Source organism: Mobula birostris, chromosome 8, assembly GCF_030028105.1.
Source record: "Mobula birostris isolate sMobBir1 chromosome 8, sMobBir1.hap1, whole genome shotgun sequence".
Classification (NCBI taxonomy): Eukaryota; Metazoa; Chordata; class Chondrichthyes; order Myliobatiformes; family Myliobatidae; genus Mobula; species Mobula birostris.
Genome location: NC_092377.1, coordinates 108,493,166 through 108,510,542, shown reverse-complemented (window position 1 = coordinate 108,510,542; position 17,377 = coordinate 108,493,166). Strand labels below are relative to the sequence as shown.

Sequence of the window (17,377 nt, the reverse complement as noted above, 5' to 3'; positions counted from 1 at the left end):
ACCGCTGGGCTACTCCATCATTGAGCTGCTCGTTGATCAGTGTAGCTAGACTGGTGTCGAAGGGCTGGCTGGAAGGTCGAGAAAGGGACTGGCTGGAAGGTCGAGAAAGGGACTGGCTGGAAGGTCGAGAAAGGGACTGGCTGGGAGATCAGAAGGGCTGACCTGGCTGCAGTCCATGTTGCTTCCTGCTACTCAAAGGCATCACAACTGGTGCGCGAAGGTGGCGCGCAGTATAATCATGGGAGATTGTCTTTGGACATTTCATTTGCGAGTACAAGACTCTGTTGGATCACATTAATAGAAGTTGTCGCAGGCCTGATACCCTTGTCTGGTGGCATGACAGATGACATGGAAGCTGTGTAGCAAAGACTAGGCCTCAAGCCACAGGTTTATCTACCGCTGCACACAGACAAGGAAATGCTGGAGGCGGTGCAACGTGGTGTCCGGAATCAGTGGGAGTGCTGCCCTCCTGTGTTCGAACAGTGGAATGACAGGCTGGATTGCGTGCTTCTGCGCACCGCAGGGAGACTGCACCATCAATTGCGGGAGGTGTCGCTGAGGATCTTGGACTATATGTATAGATGTATATTTATCCCCTGCTTGAATAAGCTGCTTTGCTCACTACTTTGAATGTGTTAATTTGTTGGTTTTATACCTTGACCCCAGAGGAATGCTGTTTCATTTGCTGTGTCTATTATGGTTGAATAATAATTCAACTTGATTTAATTTTTTGATTTGAAAAGATCAGCACAACATCGTGGGCCGAAGGACCTGTACTGCACTTTAGTGTTCTATAAAAGGGGTTTTACGGATTGGTAATGATACAGTAAGGACAAAGGAAAAACCTTTTTGATATGAGAAGTTCTTACCTCCCATACTGTGTGCTACCCACACCACTGGCCTGTCTCCAACACCCGCAGCTTTTAGTTTGGTCAGCAGCTCCCGACCCCTGTAGGCCAGTGATTTCCTGGGTAAAAATAAAAGGCACCTTCTCTTCACTTTTGTAAATTTGTGCCAGTTTTAACTTAAGCAATTGCTTCTCAGTGTTTAAAATAAATATTACAGAGCTTTCCACAAGTTCAAAGATTATTCTTGTTAAACTACAGCCCAAGTCTTTAAATAACTTACTAGTGTTTGACAGAGTCAATAAATCTGGAGGTAAACTGTGAAACGCATCACCAAGCTCTAATAAAACAGGAAGAAATAACACTAGAAACACTGCTTGAACCCAAAATGTTAACATGCTTTCTTTCCACAGATGCTGTCTGGTCCGCTGAGTATTTCTGTCATTGCTTTTTTGTTGCAAATTTCCAGCATTTGCAATTTTTAAAAAATTTGAATTCCAATGAAACGTCAAATATCAACTATATAAATTTAAATATTAAATATTTTAGCTTTTCTGTAGGAAGTATCTAAGTACAATGGAGGAGTAAGATTTACCTCTACCATTTAATTTCTCGTCAGTTTACTCATTATAATAAAATACAGGCTTATAGGTTAAAGGTGAACTCTTCACCTCACAATCTACCTTGCATTGTCTACCTGCACTGCACTTTCTCTGGAACTCCACGACTGAAGTCTGTTTGTGTTTCTATTTTTGATAGACAGATAGATAGATATACTTTATTGATCCTGAGGGAAATTTACCACCTCAATGTACTGATGGGATAAAATGATCTGTCAGGACGGCCTGTAAACACTGTATTTTGGTACATGTCGCAATAATAAACTAGATGAAGAGTCAATGAGATGGCATCTGCTATGGACCTGTTGCTCCACTAGGCAAATTGGAGCGGATCCAAGTCGCTTCCCTCAGAAATAAAAACACGCACTCTACCATCATCCTTCAGTACCACTTGTTTGTCCTTCAATGTCTTCAATTTATCTGGAGGTATCAGTAATCTTTGGTTAGGAGATGGTTGTCTTGGCCTGTTTAATTTATCAATGCATCAGATATACTGCACCACGAAAGGTGTGGCCTTTTCAATGAGACTTTAACTGGGATACAGGACACTGCACGAGCACAATGCAAGGAGGAGATATTCCTCAAGCATCAGCTCCATGCCAACTACTACACTCATCTGCTGCCATCAGTACAACAGCCACACTCCAAGAGCAACCACTCTTGCCAGCAGCTTGGAGGCATCGTCAGAATATGATAAACAGTACTGTGCAAAAGCCTTTAGCACCCCAGCTATATATATATGTGTGTGCCTAAGACTCTTGCACAGTTCTGCAGTAATAGAAATGGTGTTCAGGGCTGGATGTGTCTGCACCCATGCCACCTTCTGGCCGCTGGCACTCCTTCCTGCCTCCTGTCCCATGCCCTCCCATGTCACCTTCCGGCCCCCGGCACTCCTTCCTGCCCCCTGTCCCATGCCCTCCCATGTCACCTTCCGGCCCCCGGCACTCCTTCCTGCCCCCTGTCCCATGCCCCCCCATGCCACCTTCCGGCCCCCGGCACTCCTTCCTGCCCCCTGTCCCATGCCCTCCCATGTCACCTTCCGGCCCCCGGCACTCCTTCCTGCCTCCTGTCCCATGCCCTCCCATGTCACCTTCCGGCCCCCGGCACTCCTTCCTGCCTCCTGTCCCATGCCCCCCCATGCCACCTTCCGGCCCCCGGCACTCCTTCCTGCCTCCTGTCCCATGCCCTCCCATGCCACCTTCCGGCCCCCGGCACTCCTTCCTGCCCCCTGTCCCATGCCCCCCTATGTCACCTTCCGGCCCCCGGCACTCCTTCCTGCCCCCTGTCCCATGCCCTCCCATGCCACCTTCCGGCCCCCGGCACTCCTTCCTGCCCCCTGTCCCATGCCCCCCAATGCCACCTTCTGGCCCCCGGCACTCCTTCCTGCCCCCTGTCCCATGCCCCCCCATGCCACCTTCCGGCCCCCGGCACTCCTTCCTGCCCCCTGTCCCATGCCCCCCCCATGCCACCTTCCGGCCCCCGGCACTCCTTCCTGCCCCCTGTCCCATGCCCCCCCCATGCCACCTTCTGGCCCCCAGCACTCCTTCCTGCCCCCTGTCCCATGCCCTCCCATGTCACCTTCCGGCCCCCGGCACTCCTTCCTGCCCCCTGTCCCATGCCCCCCCATGCCACCTTCCGGCCCCCGGCACTCCTTCCTGCCCCCTGTCCCATGCCCCCCCATGCCACCTTCCAGCCCCCGGCACTCCTTCCTGCCCCCTGTCCCATGCCCCCCCATGCCACCTTCCAGCCCCCGGCACTCCTTCTTGCCTCCTGTCCCATGCCCTCCCATGTCACCTTCCGGCCCCCAGCACTCCTTCCTGCCCCCTGTCCCATGCCCCCCCATGCCACCTTCCGGCCCCCGGCACTCCTTCCTGCCCCCTGTCCCATGCCCCCCCATGCCACCTTCCGGCCCCCGGCACTCCTTCCTGCCCCCTGTCCCATGCCCCCCCATGCCACCTTCCAGCCCCCGGCACTCCTTCTTGCCTCCTGTCCCATGCCCTCCCATGTCACCTTCCGGCCCCCGGCACTCCTTCCTGCCCCCTGTCCCATGCCCCCCCATGCCACCTTCCAGCCCCCGGCACTCCTTCTTGCCTCCTGTCCCATGCCCTCCCATGTCACTCCACATCCTTTGCTCCCACCAGATTTACAAACTTGCTCCACGTTGACAAATATGGTACTGTGCAAAAGTCTTAGGCACCCTAGATAGATATATATATATACACACACACACATATATATATATGTCAAAGATTTTTGCAGAGTGTATATGAATGCAAACTATTACTAATTCTATATAAATGTAATAGACAGGAGCCTAGTGCGTACCTCTCATTCTCCACAGGGCACTTGGATCTCCAGTCACTGAGGTGAGTGTCGTACTCCACTGTTAATATCCTTAGACTGGGACAATCTGCAGCCAACCAGGCCTGAAGACAAAACCAGGAATATGTATATGCATTAAACAAAAAAAACCACAAAGGATTTATTAGAAGAATTTTACAATGGTCCCTAAACTCATACTTACTACAGATGACAAGTAGTTTAATTACTCAACTGAAATACTAGTCCACATGATATTGTCACAATCTTTTTTTAAAACCTCACATTCTTAGTGATGAAGTCAGAGGAGAAAACATACAATTAAGATTGGTTGCCTAACACTTGAAATATATGAAATTACTACAGTACTGTACAAAAATCTTCGGTACCCCAGATATACAGACATAAACACACACACACACACACACACAAGATTTTTGCACGGTACTGTAGTGTGTATGATCTAAATGATGGCAGATTGCAGAACACCACGTATCCTAATAATAACATGCGGGTTTTACAAGTAATTTGGAAAGTTAACAGCAGAGTAATTGAATAGTGAGGTTATGTTTCAATTATAAAGAGAGTGATGAGCGCACAATGTGTTCAGTGTTGGTTTCCTTACTTAATGCAGCAAGGTTGACAATGCATTGGAAACTGCCAGAGAAAGTTTAATTAACTAACAACTGGAATGGAAGAGTTGCCTTACCAGGAAGTGTTGAAATTTACAAGATCCTATGGGGTCCTGCAAGGTGGAAATCAAGAGAATGTTTTCTCTGGTGGTATAATCCAGAACTATTTAAAAATAATGAGTCATCTATTCGATAGAGGAGGAAAGTGGAATCTTTCTTTGCTCAGACATTGAGAGTCCTGTTGGAAATCTCCTCCCTAAAGGCTGGTGGAAGCAGAGTCTTCGAAGTAACTGGAATAAGCTGAAGAAACTCAGCAGGTCAAGCAGCACCAGAGGGAGGAAAGGACCTTGTTGACGTTTCAGGTTGAAAATCTGCATCGGGACAGCTCAGAAAGGGAAGATCACGAGTATGAAGAGGGGCAGTGGTAAGACCATGAAACACAGGAGTGGAATTAGACCATTTGGCTCATTGAGTCAGCTTCATGAAGGGTGATGGATGAAGGATGGTGGGCAGAACGAGGCAGAGGAGGGTGCAAGGTGGCTTCGGAGGCAGGCTGTTGGATAATGGATGGAGACATGCTAAAAAGGCAGACAGAACCGGGGAGTGGGGTAGAGATTAGTGAGAGGTGGTGAGGAGACAGCTTGGAGGGAGATGAGTAGCAACACAGAAGCCAGAGGGATCTGACAAGTAAGGAGGTGCTAACAGGAACTATTAGAGGAGATGTGATGGTCAGATGGGATTACAGCCAGGGGGTGGGGGGAAGAAAGCCAGTTGATGATGTGCGTGGGTGGTAGGTGGAAGGAACCAGGATTAGGAGGGGTTGGAAATGGGTGATGGGGGTGTCCAGATGATGGTAGGAGAAAAGAAACAAAAAATGGAAGGAGATCAAACAGGGTGGGGGGGGGAACAAAGCAGAAGTCACCTGAAATTGGGAAATTCAATGTTCATACCATTGGTTGTAGACTACCCAGGTGGAACATGAAGTATTGTTCCTCCAGCTTGCATTGGGCCTCACCATGGCAATGGAGAAGACTGAAGGTTGGTGTGGGAACCACCTAGCTAGTTCCGATTTCCTGTCTTCAGCTCATATCCCTCTAAGCCTCAACCCCTCCATGTACCTATCCAAGTGCTCCTGAAATGGTACTACCGAACCTGCCTCAACTGCTTTCTTTGGCAGCTGATTCCATTACTCACCACCCTCTGTGTGAAAAAGTTGCCCCTCAGGTCTCTATTAAATCTTTCCTCTTACCCTAAATTGATGTTCCTTAGTTTTGGACTCCCCCCAATCTGGAGGAGGGACTGTCACCATCCACTTTATCTATGCCTCTCATAATTTAAAAACCATCCCTCACACTCCTACATCCTAAGGAATAAACCCTCAGGCTTTCTAGTCGTGGTTACATCTCTGTATATCTTCTCTGCACTCGTTCCAATTCCAATGCACTCTTTTCTGTAACAAGTGACCAAAACTGGACGCAGTATTCCAAATGCAGCCACACCAATGACTTAAACAACTGCAACACATAGTCCCAACTCCGATACTCAATTTCCTAACTGAAGGCCAGCATTTTTAACGTTATTTTCAACTGAGGTGAAAGGTTATCACATATGGATGGGAATGTGGAGTTTACGTTGTGGTTTGATCTGTGATTTTATTAAAAGCAGAGCAGGCCAGAAGGGGAAAATGGCTTACTTCTGCTCCCATTTTGTCCCGTCAAAAATCTGCCACATCTCCATGATGTTTTTATTTTGGAGAAACTTTCCAGTAACAATATAAAATACTAAAGCAAGAAGCAAGTATTTTACGTGAACCTTTGCATCCCAAAAATTTTGATGTCAAAGCTCTACGGTAGCATGCTAGCCTTGGAATGAGGTCATGGGTTCAAGTTCAACTTCAGAGTTGAGCAAGAAAGAACCCTGTTTGTCTGAGCGAGAACATGCATCATCACATGGTCGGGGTGAGATTCTGCAGCACCATTTCAATGATGTGTACAGGGTGTTCAGTTAACTCTAATGGCTTTGGCAGTGTCTCTCTCCCATTTAACATCATTGCTTAATTGTTGTGTGCAAATTATTGTCCAAGTCACAACAGTGACTGCAATTCAAACTGCTTCATTGGACTCAAGGAGCTATATGGCCCTTTGAAGAAACACAAGCGATAGATCAAAAAGCTGCAAGTGCTGGAACTCTGAACTACAAGCACATTCCACAAAAACTGCAGGATCTGGAAACACAGGACGAGAACAGCAATCAGTTCAGGCAGCATCTGTGAATGGAGAAAGAGTTCACACTTCGAGTTGATGATCTTCCACCAGAAAATGACAAGCGAGGCAATTGGTTTAATTACTGTCACTTGTACTAAGGAAAAGTGAAAATCTTTACTTCCTGTCCATAGATCACTTTATCACATCAGTGCATTGAGCAAGTACAAAGGAAATAACAGAATGCAGAACAAAGTGTTACAGATACAGAGAAAGTGCAGTGCACGTGGTAAGGAGCAAGGCCATAAGAAGGTAGATCGTGAAGACATGAGTCTATCTCATCATTCTAGTGGGGTAGAGGGGTAGAGGGGTAGAGGGGTAGAGGGGTAGAGGGGTAGAGGGGTAGAGGGGTAGAGGGGTAGAGGGGTAGAGGGGTAGAGGGGTAGAGGGGTAGTGGGGTAGTGGGGTAGTGGGGTAGTGGGGTAGAGGGGTAGAGGGGTAGTGGAGTAGTGGGGTAGAGGGGTAGAGGCTGTTCTTGAACCTGGTGGTGCATCCTTTCAGACTGTTCTATCTCCTGCCCAAAAAAAAAGGGAGGGGGGAGCTGTGGGGTGGGGTGGGGGGGGGCAAGAAGAGAGAATGCCGGGGATGTGAGGGGTCTTTAATTATGTTGGCTGCTCAAATTGCAAAAAGTTTAGTTGTTCTGTTATTCTGGCTTCAATTTGTTCTTTTCTCTTTAATGTCTAGCTGCTGTTTCTTTAAAGTAATTATTACTGTTCAATCTAGTCTGCACCTTATCACAGACACCTAACACCCCGTTAGGTCCCTCTAACACTCCCTCTGCAACTTAAACAAGACTTGTTTTTCTCATCTCTCCTGTCTTGATGAAGGATTATGGACTTCAAACATTACCTGACACTTCTGCTCAGATACTGCTTTGTACTTGTAATACAAGTCCTCATGCATTTTCAAAAATAATTCTTCTGACTGATGGAAGAGTTAATATAGCAAATATCACGTCTTTGGCAGATTTACCACTTGCATTCAGTGGGGCTATTACAACACTGACACTTTTATATCAGCAGTCCATTTGACAGTTTTCTAATATTATTTCGAATCGTGCTAGATTGTACTGCGCCATAACTGATGTACACAATCAGCTGTGCCTATTACAGTTACTAGCAGACACACCTGAACACATTTTCATCCATCAATACACCCAGGCCTGGTCAGAATGTTAATGGTGAAGGAGAGGTGGACCATTACCAGAAATTCAAGGTTGGAGGAACACCTTATATTCCATAGCTCCCAACTTGATGGCATGAACATGGATTTTTCAAACTTCCGGTAATGGTCCCCCTTCTCCTTCACCATTCCCCACCCTCTTTTCCCTCTCTCATCTGATCTCCTTGCCCACCTATTGCCTCCCTCTGGTTCTTCTCGCCCCACTTTTACTTCTTCCATGGTCTTCTGTCTTCTTCTATCAGACTGCCCCTTCTCCAGCCCTGTATCTCCTTCACCAATCAATTTCCCAGCTCTTTACTTCATCCCTCCCGCTTCAGGTTTCACCTCTCACCTTGTGTTTCTCTCTCCCCTCCCCCACCTTTTAAATCTACTCCTCATCCTTTTTTCTCCAGTCCTACCAAAGTGTCTCAGCCTAAAACATTGACTGTACTTTTTTCCCATTGATGCTGCCTGGCCTGCTGAGTTCCTCCAGCATTTTGTGTGTGTTGAAGTGAAAAAATAGGATTAATTGGATAGATCTTTCAAAGCGGAGGAATGCACTCAATGAGCCAAGTGGAAGCAAAGAAGGAAAATGGCAGATGGAATTGAATGCAGACAAGCCTGAGGTATTCCACTTCAGGAGGACCAACCACAGTAGGACATACACAGTGAGTGGTAGGGCACTGCGGAGTGCGGTAGGACAAAGGGATCTGGGAATACAGCTGCATAATTCATTGAAAGTGGTGTCACAGGTAAATAGGGTGGTAAGGAAAGCTTTCGGCACGCTGACCTTCATAAGCCAAAGTATTGAGTACAGGAGATGGGATGTTATGTTGACGTTCTATAAGATGCTGGTGAAGCCTAATTTGGAGTACTGTGTTACTGTGTACAGTTTTGGGCACCTACCTACAGGAAATATGTAAATAAGATTGAAAGAGTATGGAGAAAATATAAAATTATCTTGCCGGAACTGGAGAACTTGAGTTATAAGGAAATATTGAATAGGTTAGAACTTCATTCCTTGGAACGTAGAAGATGAAGGGAAGATTTGACAGAGGTAAACAAAATTATGAGGGGTAATGATAAGGTAAATGCAAGCAGGCTTTTTCCACTGAGGTTGGGTGAGACTACTAGAGGTCATGGGTTAAGGCTGAAAGGTGAGAAATTTAAGGGGAACATGAGGAGAAACTTCTTCACTCACCGAGGGATCGTGAGAATGTGGAATATGCCAGAGGAATACGAGACTGTGTCAGCGGAAATGGTGCATTTGAGCTCAATTTCAATGTTTAGGAGAAGTTTAGATAGGTACATGAGTGGTAGGGGTACGGAGGGCTGTGGTCCCAGTGCAGGTTGATGGGAGTAGGAAGGACAGGAAGCAAGCCTCTGGCTCAACAAGGCTTTGCAGAGAGATCCAGTCAGTGCAGTTTCCTATGTATGGCCTGACAGTGATTTTACCATAAGATATAGGAGAAGAAGTAGGCTATTCGGCCCATCGAGTCAGCTCCGCCATTCACAGTCATTATAGGTTAGATCACTCATTTATACCAAATTATATATATTTCACATTGATATGTAGTATTAATTATAGCACAGCAACAGAGATTGAGAAGAGAAGGACAAGGATCAGAGAAAAACAGTCTGCAGCAAAAGGCATTGTACTCAATAATTCAGAGAGATCTATTACCTTGGGCCAACATTCAGCATAGTCAGCGTTCTTATCTTCCACATCGGTGCGGTCTTTCTGCCGCCAGGTTTTAAAAGCTGCTCCCAGCAGGCCATGGACAAAGAGAACATCTGCCTTGATTGGCTGACTGAAGAAAAAAAGAGGCCAACATCGGTACTGTTCAACATATAGGCAACTGCAAATTGCTTGGCAGCTTCTGTGTTAGTAAAAGTTATTACCAAGGGGCTGATTGATTACTTAAACTTATCAGCATTAAAATACACTCAACAATTACTCTGCACAGGCATCAGCATCTGGAATTTGGGGAAAGGTAATCATTCATAGAATGGCTACATCTTGGGAAGAGGCTATTCAGCCCACTGAATGCATACCAGCTTGAAAAACAGATCCATTCTGTGAATTCCTTCCTACTGGACCTCACCCAATGACAATGAAGCCTACCTGCACCACGACCCCACCTAACCCCACACCCCAAACACTCACTGGCTCTGCTGTCAGTGCTGGTTGTTTAGCCCACCACCTTCACCTTATGGTCCCTTTCCTTTTGTAATGCAATGGAACTGACTGGCTCCGTCTTGAAGAAAGCAGGCAGTGTAGGCAGGTCATGCAGTGGTGAGCATAACGCTTTACAGTACCAGTGACCCGGGTTCATGTCCCGCTGCGCCCTGTAAGGAGTTCGCACGTTCTCCATGTGACCGCTTGGGGTTTCCTCTGGGTGCTCTGGTTTCCTCCCACAGTCCAAAGATGTACCCGTCGGAAGGTTAATTGTCCTGTCATTAGGCCAGGGTTAAGTTGGGGTTGCTGGGCAGTGCGGCTCGAAGGGCTGTAAGGGCTCGTTCTGCGCTGAATCTCAATCAATCAATCAATAATAGATTGACCATTTAAGTCATGATTAGCAATGACTCCTTTTCAGAACTGTGAATACTTATATTCTGTACTGCAGGTAGCTGTGAATCATTAAATATATTCAAGACCAAAACAGATCGATTGTTCAACTTCAGGGATAAGGACTATACAGTAGGGATGTTGAAGGGTGGCAGTTTGGAGATGTGAGGAGGTGTGAGGCACTCCTTCCTGCAGGTCACCCTTGGGCAAGGTGTGGCACCTGCTTAGCCCCCCAGTCAGGGTCATGTGAACAGTTAGTGGATGGTCGTACGAGCAGCTGCTGCATATCACAAGTCCTGCTCATGCAACCACTGACGCCAGGCAGACAATCTCTGAAGAACATCGATAATGACTGGGGTCACCTGACTTGTAAAGACACTGCCCAGGAGGAGACAATGGCAAACCTCCTCTGTGGAAAAAATTGCCAAGAACAATTATGGTCATGGACAGAGAAAAGAATAAGAACAGCAGTGTGAAGGGGGTCTTTCCCACAGGCAGATCAAAGACGGATGGAAGACCATGATCATACGACAGAACACATGATACTGATGGTGATGTTGATGAGGGATGTAGCAGTAGTTGAACAAAGGACCAAGGTCTCTGATCATCAGTGTTAAGGGAAGGATTTGGGTTCATGAGCTGCTCTAAATGACGAGGCTATGACCTCGCCAGTGGAGCGCAGAGGAGCACATTGGTCTTTGCAAGTTAGCTAGCCTGCTACATATGTGTTCAATGTCATTATTTTCGAAGTAGCATGATAGTCTAAATAACTTACCTTGTTCTGTACTGTGGATGAAGAATATATATTCCATCCTCGTACTTCTCTTCCACGGTGTCCCTGTCCAGATTGGCCAAAGCTCTTGCAGCATGAGAAGCCTGGATAACATGCGGTGATTTCATCACCTCAGCTAGTATACCAATCCATCCTGCAACTCAAAGATCCTTTGCATTGGTTTAAAGATTCCAGTCTGGAACTTCCTTACATCGATAAATACATTCAGTAATGCTAACACCTTCACCACATTTAACAAAACATTCTGAGGAAGCTATTAGGAAAATTGAATAACATTTGCAGCCATCAATGTTCTCATACGTGCGTGTGAGATGAATTTCAATGCTATCAGAAGAACCCTGACTATTGGATGATCGGAGCAGGAAAACTCGTTTGATTGCATCGTCGGAAACAGCTCTAATTCTATCTTTAATGTCTTTATCTTTCCCTTTCAGGCTTCTTTTGAAGACCCTGACATGGAGTTACACGCTGACTTTGGATCTTTGCAGGAATAGAACCCACTCTTAGGAACTCACGACTGGCCGCTATTCAATATGCCAAGGACGCGGCCTTGAAGACCTGCACGCCTTCAGGGTTCGGGGATTTTGTGGCTCTGGAGGTGGGCAGACTTGAGGTTGCTGCTGCTGCAGGAAATTGGTGTGTCATGGGAGAAGGAAGATTGTAAGCAGCTAGCAGGCTGCTGGCTGTGTGCCAGAGACACGAGTTCTTTCAGTACAGAGCTCGGAAAAAGTGACGCAATGAACTTTTAACATCAAAAATCAGCGGGTTGTTTGTTTTGTCTCCCCTCTCGCTGTGAAATGGAGACATCTCTTTTCCCCTTATGAGGGAGAGAGAGAGAGCCTGTGATGTCGAATACTGGGTGAGATGAGTAGTCTTTGGGGTACTGCAAGTTTGGGTCGTTATTGATGCTTTGCTGCATGCTTGAGTGCTCGTTGGAGGTTTTTTGCTGGTGGGGGAGGGAAGGTGGTTGCTTTGCTGCTGCCCGTGCATGGGTGGGGGGAGCTGGGGAGGGGCTTTGGAGTTCTAACACTTAACTGTCATTCAATCTTTGGGGCAACTCCTCTGTTTTCGTGGAAGGTTGTGAAGAAAAAGGATTTCAGGATGTATATTGTATACATTTCTCTGATATTAAATGTACTTTTGAAACCTTTGAAACTATCTGCACATTACAACACACTGTCACTGTACCTGACTGTCTGCACATTACAACACACTGTCACTGTACCTGACTGTCTGCACATTACAAAACACTGTCAGTATACCTGTCATCCACACATTACAATACGCTGTCACTAGACATGACTGTCCACACATTACAACACTGTCACTGTACCTGACTGTCTGCACATTACAAAACACTGTCAGTATACCTGTCATCCACACATTACAATACGCTGTCACTAGACATGACTGTCCACACATTACAACACTGTCACTGTACCTGACTGTGCAATGGCCGAGTGGAGATGGTCATGTAAAGCCACATTTCCAATTGTCCGAATGATATTTCTTTGAATTTTTTGAGAATCTTGGCGTAGGTGATAAATTTTTTGGAGCAACTGCAAGCCTCCATTTGCTACCATTGCATCACAATGGCTGGATACCTGATGTTGGGATGGAAATTGAAGAAAAACTTTCACCTCAATGAACCAAGAATTAATACAATAAAGAATAGCAATATATCATCATAGCACATGAAAATGGTACAATCTTCAACTCATTTAACAAAGATTTAAGAACAAAAATTTCTGCTCATGCAGTGATATAAGCAAAAATTAGGGTGAAAAATTCTATCTTCCTGAGGGGAACAAATTCTCCACACCCAGCTGAAGCACCAGTTGGAATGACCTCATGCACAGGCAGATTTGCCCATTACTGAAGGTGATGGAAAAGCAGCAGCCAGGAGGCAGGGGAACCTTTTAAATAGACTTGCAATGCATTGGAAAGAGACAGAGAATCTATGCTTGTGAACAACATTCAGAAGACAGAACTTGAGTGAAATAATCTTTTTAAGGTTACTGTAGGATATACTTATGAACGATTCTGTGAAATTCACATTTCTGTGAAGTTAATCATTCCCCAATTTCCCGTAAGGTGGTGATAGTGAGCCACATTCATGAACCTCCAGAGTCCACACTCTGAAGTAACTCCAAGTCAAGTCTCAGTAGGGATGCCAACTTTCTCACTCCCAAATAAGGGACAAGAGTAGCAGTCAAATACGGGACACTTGTGTTTACCCTGAGAAAGGCTACCATGACCATGAAGCCTTGCATGGGCACCTGTGTGCGCATGCGTGTACATGCCAATTTTTTTCTACAAATTGGTTTTGGCTTAATCTTCCCGATTCTGATACACTGCACATACATTATATAGGCTGTGTATTTATCATATCATTCCTGTTTTTACTATATGTTACTGTTGTTTTAGGTTTTGTGTGTTATTAGTCTGATTTGGTAGGTTATTTTTTTGGGTGTGGGAACACTCAAAAATTTTCCCCATATAAATTGATGGTAACTGCTTTATGCCATTTCAGCATGAAAAGTTTCATAGGAACGCTCTACCTTAGCAGGGGAAATATGGGACAAGGGAGGTCCCGTATGGGACAAACCAAGTTAGCCCAATATACGGGATGTCCCAGCTAATACAGGACAGTTGGCAACCCTAAGTCTCAGGTACCATCTAAAACCTAAATGCATCACATCCACCCATTCCCTTAACTTGCCCAATTCCTTCAAAACATTAGAATTGGCAAACTCAACTTGCCTTTTAATAAATTTTGTGGTTAAAAAAGCCAGTCAAGATGGTGACAAGTTGCAGTCTCCATCGAGTCAAGACTCGCACTTTGTTGTTTTTAGGTTCGTAGGGATGGTCTTGCAGTCAGAGAGGGGAGTTAGGGTTTAGGAACAGGGATATAGGGGAATTAGAGGTCAGGTTGGAGTCTAGGCCTCAATTCCACATTTTAAGGCCAGCAACGTGAATATGTGACGATGGACAACCTTGGTTAGATGTCATGCTGGCAGACCAGCATCAATAAGTCAATAAGTCATTGGCGAGTTCCGGGATCGGAGTCCTGTGTGGGCAGGAGGCACGAGGGTCAGTTACCCCCCTATGTACACTAGTTGATGTGACGAATTGAGGCCTAGCATTAAGGGTCCCATCATCACCGAATCAGAGTTTGAGGTCTAGAGACAGAGTCCTCATTCATTGTCATCAGGGTGTGTTGGGGTTAGTACCAAAAATCAAAGCCCAAGAGGTCCAGAAGGCGAGGTCCAGAAGGCAAAGCCCGATGGCCAAAACCCTAGGCCTATGGGTCCACTGGGTAAGTCTAAGGCCCAATGTCTACGAGCTCTCTAGAGGCTGAAGGCTGGGGTAGAAGGACTGTCCGCGTGCATGCATGGGTGGTGGCTGCTGAGGCAAGGGGTTTTGTTTTTGCTGCAGTTGTTCTGTCGAGCGCGGTGGACATGCTACGTTGGTGCTGCAATGTGTGCCAACAGTTACTGGCTGTCCCCAGCACATCCTAACGTTGTGTTGGTGATTAACGCAAACAATGCATTTCATTGTATGTCTCCATGCACACATGATAAATAAATAAATGAATTTTAATCTGTCGGCTACTCCCGATTAACTCAAGTATCTCTGTGCATCTCTAATCTTATCTTCAGGAGCACGGATGTTATAGACTGCTGCTGCACATCTAGATCAAATGTTAGGCAGTCACTCAGTCAACTCTGTGAGGCAAATAATCCACCCATTTAATCCCATAATGTGCCATCTTTCCAAATTGCCTTCGAGCGGGGCCACTGGATTAACTGAAGATGAGATTTGCATTTCACTGCAGCCACCGAGCACTCCAACTCCTGTCAAGTTTAAACCTGTGACAGTACATATACATCCTCCTGAGGAATGAGGTGCAGCAAGTGGCAGAAGTGCCTGTTGGTGAGTACTTTGGTTCCAGCAACCACAACTCTATTCAAACTCGGAGCATTACAGCACAGTACAGGCCCTTTGGTCTTCAATATTGTGGCAACATTTTAACCAACTCCAAGATCAATCTAACCCTTCCCTCTCACGTAACCTTCCATTTTTCTTTCATCCATGTGTCTATCTAATAGTCTCTTAAATGTCCGTAATGTATCTGCCTCTACCACCGCTTGTGGCAGTGCACTTCACGTACCGAGCACTCTGTGTAAAAAAACTACTTCAGACACCCCCCTATATTTTCTTCCAATCACCTTAAAATCATGCCCCCTCATATTAACCATTTTCACGAATTGGAAAAAGTGCTGGCTGTCCAATCTACGAATGGCTCTTAACATCTTATACAATAGACAGCGTCCTCATAACAAGTGTCATCACTGCTTGGTATGGAACCAGCACTGTGGCAGACAGGAAGGCTCTACAACAGGTAGTCTCTGCACCACCAGCACCAGCCTACCCACCTCTAAGGACGTATATAGAGAGAAGTGTCAGAAAAGGGCCAGTAACATCATGAAGGATCCAATCCACCCTGTCATAGACTGTACCACTCCCATCAGGGAGGAGGCTATATAGCAGCCACGAGAGCCTCCAGACTCATAAATGGTTACTTTCCCCACCCAGTATGGCTGATCAGTACCTATACCCACTAAACCCTCTCCTCCACATCCCCCCCCCCACCATTTTATTATTTCCTGTTAGTTACCTATTGTATAGACACTCCTGTGCCTAGTGTCACTTTACGGACATACTATCAACCAGTAGGCTACCTTGTATTTACATCTATTGTGTTTATTTAATTATTATTATTGTGTTTTTTGTGTGTTGAATCAGATCTGGAGAAACAATTATTTCATTCTCTTTTACCCTTGTGTACAGGAAATGACTTTAATCTTGAATGCAGCAGGCAAGATATTTTATAAGTGTAAAAGGGTGGCTAGGGAGAGGATAGGTCTGATTAAAGGCCAGCACCGCTGTCGAGGTGTGCAGCCAAAGGAAATGGGTGAGACTTTTTTGAATGTTTCTCTTTGGTTTTTATTGTGGAGAAACTGATGGAGCTAACGAAATGGGGGAAATGACTGATGTTGTCTTAAACTACCTGTCAATTAGTAGGAAGAGGGCATTGGACACCTTAAACGGCATTAAGGTGAACAAATCCGAAAGGCCTAACCTAGTATATTCTTGGGCCCTGTGGGAAGCTAAAGGAGAAATTGTGATTGCCTTCACAAAGATTTTTGCTTCAACTCTGGCCACAGGTGAGGCTCTGGGGGGCGGGGGGGGGGCTGGAGGGGGGCTAATGTGGTGCCATTGTTTGAAAAAAGGTAGCAAACCAAGCCAGGAGACTACAGGCCAGTGAGTCTGACATTGGTGATGGGTAAATGACTGGATGGGGTTCTGAGGGACAGGATCTACCAACATTTGGACGAACAGCCTGATTTGGGACAGTCAGCACAACTTTGTGTGGGAAGTCCTGTCTGACAAATCCCTTGGGAGCTCACCAAGAGGGTATGTGAGGATAGGACCATGCCTGTTAGAAGGCCTTTGACAAAGTCCCTCAAGGCAGGCGAGGTTGTAAGATTAGATTGCATGGGATCCGGGGAGAGAGTGGTTTGGCAGTGGGGTTCAGGGCTGTTTCTCAGATTAAAGGACTGTATCTAGTGTGCCACAGGGGTCGCTGCTGGGACCTTTGTTGTTTATAATTTATATGAACCATTTGGATGTGAATGTACAAGGCATGGTTAGTAAATTTGTGGATGATAGTAAAACGGGTGTTGTAGAAAGTTATGAAAATTCACAGGGAGATCTTGAATAGCTAGGTACATGAGCTGAGTAATTGCAAATGATTTTCAATCCAGATACAGTGGCAAGCAAAAGTTTGGGCACCCCGGTCAAAATTTCTGTTACTGTTAATAGCTAAGTGAGTAAAAGATGAACTGATTTCCAAAAGACATAAGGTTAAAGATGACACATTTCTTTAACATTTTAAGCAAGTAAACTTTTTTATTTCCATCTTTTACAGTTTCAAAATAACAAAAAAGGAAAGGGCCCGAAGCAAAAGTTTGGGCACCCTGCATGGCAGTACTTAGTAACACCCCTTTTGGCAAGTATCACAGCTTGTAAACACTTTCTGTAGCCAGCCAAGAGTCTTTCGATTCTTGTTTGGGGGACTTTCACCCATTCTTCCTTGCAAAAGGCTTCTAG

General features: G+C 45.8%; 1 protein-coding gene across 3 annotated transcripts in view; it reads right to left on the bottom strand.

Annotated features, from left to right (window-relative positions):
* Nucleotides 1–17,377, bottom strand: part of serac1 (serine active site containing 1) — a 64,820-nt gene that overhangs the window by 12,135 nt on the left and 35,308 nt on the right. For all 3 annotated transcript variants that reach the window (XM_072265919.1, XM_072265921.1, XM_072265920.1), the window contains 5 exons: nucleotides 12,642–12,804; nucleotides 11,183–11,333; nucleotides 9,523–9,649; nucleotides 3,791–3,891; nucleotides 870–967 (listed from right to left, as the gene is read on the bottom strand). In XM_072265919.1, the coding sequence (XP_072122020.1) occupies nucleotides 870–967; nucleotides 3,791–3,891; nucleotides 9,523–9,649; nucleotides 11,183–11,333; nucleotides 12,642–12,804 (640 nt within the window). The remainder of the gene's footprint in view (nucleotides 1–869; nucleotides 968–3,790; nucleotides 3,892–9,522; nucleotides 9,650–11,182; nucleotides 11,334–12,641; nucleotides 12,805–17,377) is intronic.